The 3,264-nt window shown below is 30.8% G+C and overlaps 1 protein-coding gene across 1 annotated transcript in view; it reads right to left on the reverse strand.

Annotated features, from left to right (window-relative positions):
- LOC100639955 (NSFL1 cofactor p47-like) overlaps positions 1–3,264 on the reverse strand; it is a 6,927-nt gene that overhangs the window by 1,445 nt on the left and 2,218 nt on the right. The window contains exons 2-5 of the mRNA XM_020000255.1: positions 2,962–3,077; positions 2,843–2,914; positions 1,585–1,652; positions 584–770 (exon numbers count right to left, since the gene is read on the reverse strand). Of these exons, the coding sequence (XP_019855814.1) occupies positions 584–770; positions 1,585–1,652; positions 2,843–2,914; positions 2,962–3,077 (443 nt within the window). The remainder of the gene's footprint in view (positions 1–583; positions 771–1,584; positions 1,653–2,842; positions 2,915–2,961; positions 3,078–3,264) is intronic.

Here is a 3,264-nt window from a genome sequence, read left to right on the forward strand (position 1 = left end):
GTTACTAAAATAATTTTATTATTTATTTTGAAATGCTTTTTAATGAAAATTACATGTACATGTAACTGGCTTTTAATTTTTTTATTCTAAAATTAAAATATACAATGTTTATTAGTGTACACTCTACATGTACATGTACATATATCTGGTTATCATTGTGGGTCTACAGGTATTATCTATCTGATAATCACAACAATAATTCTACAAATATTCTTTCCCAAATCACAGTATGTAGTTTTTAGTAATCACAACACTTTAATATTACCAAATACCACAGAGTGGTTATTAGAGGATAATAATTTTTGCAAATGACCTGTATCCTGAGGTTCACAAATTTAAATTAATTTTTGCAACTTTCAACTATTCTAATCTTGTACATATATCAAATTGATTTTGAAGGAATTTAATTTCGTGAGTAAAACATCTGTGAAATTTGCAAAATTTGTTATCCTCAAAAAACCACAATAAAGTATACAGTACATGTAACTGGTTATTTAGTGGCCTAAAGCTCATTAGTAAACATAATGTACATGTGTATACAGTATAAAATGTATAAATGTACAACTACTATAAAGCATATACTCACCCTTTACTGACAGATTCTAAAAATTGTCTATCTTGAGGAGTCTGACCAGTCCTTAATGGTCCATCATCAACAGTGAAACCATTCCTCCAAAACACAAGTTTCTTAGTGACCTTTTCTTTACCAATAGTCACTCTTATACCAGGAACATAATCACTGGGTCCTTCTGTATCGCCTAACCTAAACCCTAATCAACAATACAAATAAAACTAATGTCATTATAAACCATTACTGTGATGTAAAGAGCCTACAATGCATACTATTTAAAAACAACCCTGTACTATATACTCACAATAGCTCGTGTTTTTTTTTCCAAAAAAGGTCACTCCAATTTTATTACATTTTCTGATACATATAGATGTCTTTATGCTATGTAGAAAGTTTCAGCTGTTTCCCACAAAAAAATTTCGAGTCATAATTATTTCTGTAAAAGTCAATTTTGAAAAAAATGCTATAGCTCACTTTTCCCAAAAATGGCTCCAGAATTATTTCAAATTTTTATTACAATTTTTGATACATATTGATGTCCTTCTGCTGCGTGTATGTAGAAAGTTTGAGCTGTTTCTGACAAAAAATTTTCAAGTTGTGAGCATTTCAAAAAATGAGCCAATTATTAAAAAGTATATAGGACTGTAGCTTTTTCAAAAAGTGGCTCTGAAATCACTGCTAAATTTTTTTACATTTTCTTATGCAAATTTATGTCCTTACACTACAGAAAGCTTAAACTGTTTCCGACAAAATATTTTGCAGTTACATAAGCATCTTCTTTAAAATGGGCTAATTTGGGAAAATTTTGCTTGTTTTTTTTTAATATTACTAAAATGTAATTTTTAAAACCTGCTACATGTACATGTACATGTACTGTATATAAAATTACTAAAATAATTTGAAGCAAAATACGTGTACGTTGCATAAAATGTGGGCAATCTAATGACACATGACACAAAAATTACCAATTTTATACAATTAACTCAATACTTTTCACAGACTTACTACCTAACCTGTTCCTGTGAATTTACGATCATTCTCTCTCAACTTCTCCATGTCTTCAACAGGAACAGCTCCTTGTCTGAATATACAATTAAAATACACATCAATACCAGATCTGTAATGTATAATGCATGTACCGTATAGCTCCAATTTTCGTCAGTCAAAAATTAAGTCAAAATCTTAATTTCTTGTTAAAATTAATTTTCGTCATTTTTGCTATTAATCCGCATACATGTACTACCCACGTGGAACAAAAATTTCTTTGGTTAAAAATATCATAAAGCAAAGTACCTGACAAATTTGACGGAAATTTTGACTGACAAAAATTTGGAGCTATACATACTGATACTGACACACATATACATGTATGTACATGTACATGTACACTGTTGTACTCACGCAAATTCAATCATATGATAAATACCAAAAAAAGAGCTTATTATAAAAATTTAACTAAAACTGGCCAGAAACAATGCTGTATTCTTGTACATGTACATGTACATGTACATGTAAATATATAAGAGAAAATCTATTTGACTACAGTACCTTCAAAAATGTAATACTGTACGGGTATAAAATTCCGTGGGGTATTCAATTTCGAGGATTTCGTGGGTGACTTCTTAACCACAAAAATTAATACCATGGAAATGTTCACTACGCATGCGCAGCATGTAAAAATCAATGATTTAGTGCAAGTGTATGTGTAAAAACACGATGTTTAACCCCCTCAAAATCAAAGAATTATAAGCTTTTCACAAAAACACAAAATTTTATACCCTCAAAATTTACTACCAGTACAGTATGCAAGCATAAGAATAAGTAATTAGTTTTAACAGTTGCTATATACATGCATACTGTACATGTACATGTACATTACATGAACTTTCTACTGTCTACTGCATCAGTCTGCATGCTCAAAAGGAAAGAATTCATCATCTTTCCTACTTTTCAAAAGCAGGCACTACTAAAAAGAATGTAAAACATTGAGGGGCTCCGCCTCCTGACCGCACCTCTCAGCCACGCCCTGACATACATACCAGTTCTTGTAAGTAAGGGCTTCGCCCAATTATTCCAAAATTAGTAGTTCTACTATTAAACAGAAGCTACCAACTCATGAACCAGTACCTTCTACAGTTAAGTAGTAGTTATACATGCATGATTATAATAACCATACATAATTTTGTACAGTCATTAAAAAGAACTACATTAACTACAAGTTATTAATGGTGCATATACACATACAGGTAATGAACTACATGTAGCTCTTACTTTTTAGCTGCATCAAACACGTCCTTTGCTAAATCTTTCTTTTTCCTTGGAGGACCAGATATCAGTTGACCACTAAAACAATACATGTACATAACAAATTAACGTTCGTACTAGTGTACCTGTGTTCTGATCCTCCAGCAAAAAAAGACTGTCCTTCATCATCTTTGGTACCTTCACTTGAAGTGTAATCTGACAAACTGGCCACTTTACTGGGTGTACATGTACAAGAAAAAGATAAAAATTAATAATAATTGATAATAACTTCTTACAAAGTATATACGTGTACTGTATATCTTTACATAAAAGCCGGGTGCAAATAAATACCGGTTTAGCAATAAAATGGAACTATAAATACACAAATCTAGCCTTAAACTAACATATACAAGTAAATAAAAAACATTAAAAATGGAAAAGTAGTAGGA

The sequence above is a fragment of the Amphimedon queenslandica genome, unplaced genomic scaffold (assembly GCF_000090795.2).
Source record: "Amphimedon queenslandica unplaced genomic scaffold, v1.1 AMPQUscaffold_13204, whole genome shotgun sequence".
Lineage (NCBI taxonomy): Eukaryota > Metazoa > Porifera > Demospongiae > Haplosclerida > Niphatidae > Amphimedon > Amphimedon queenslandica.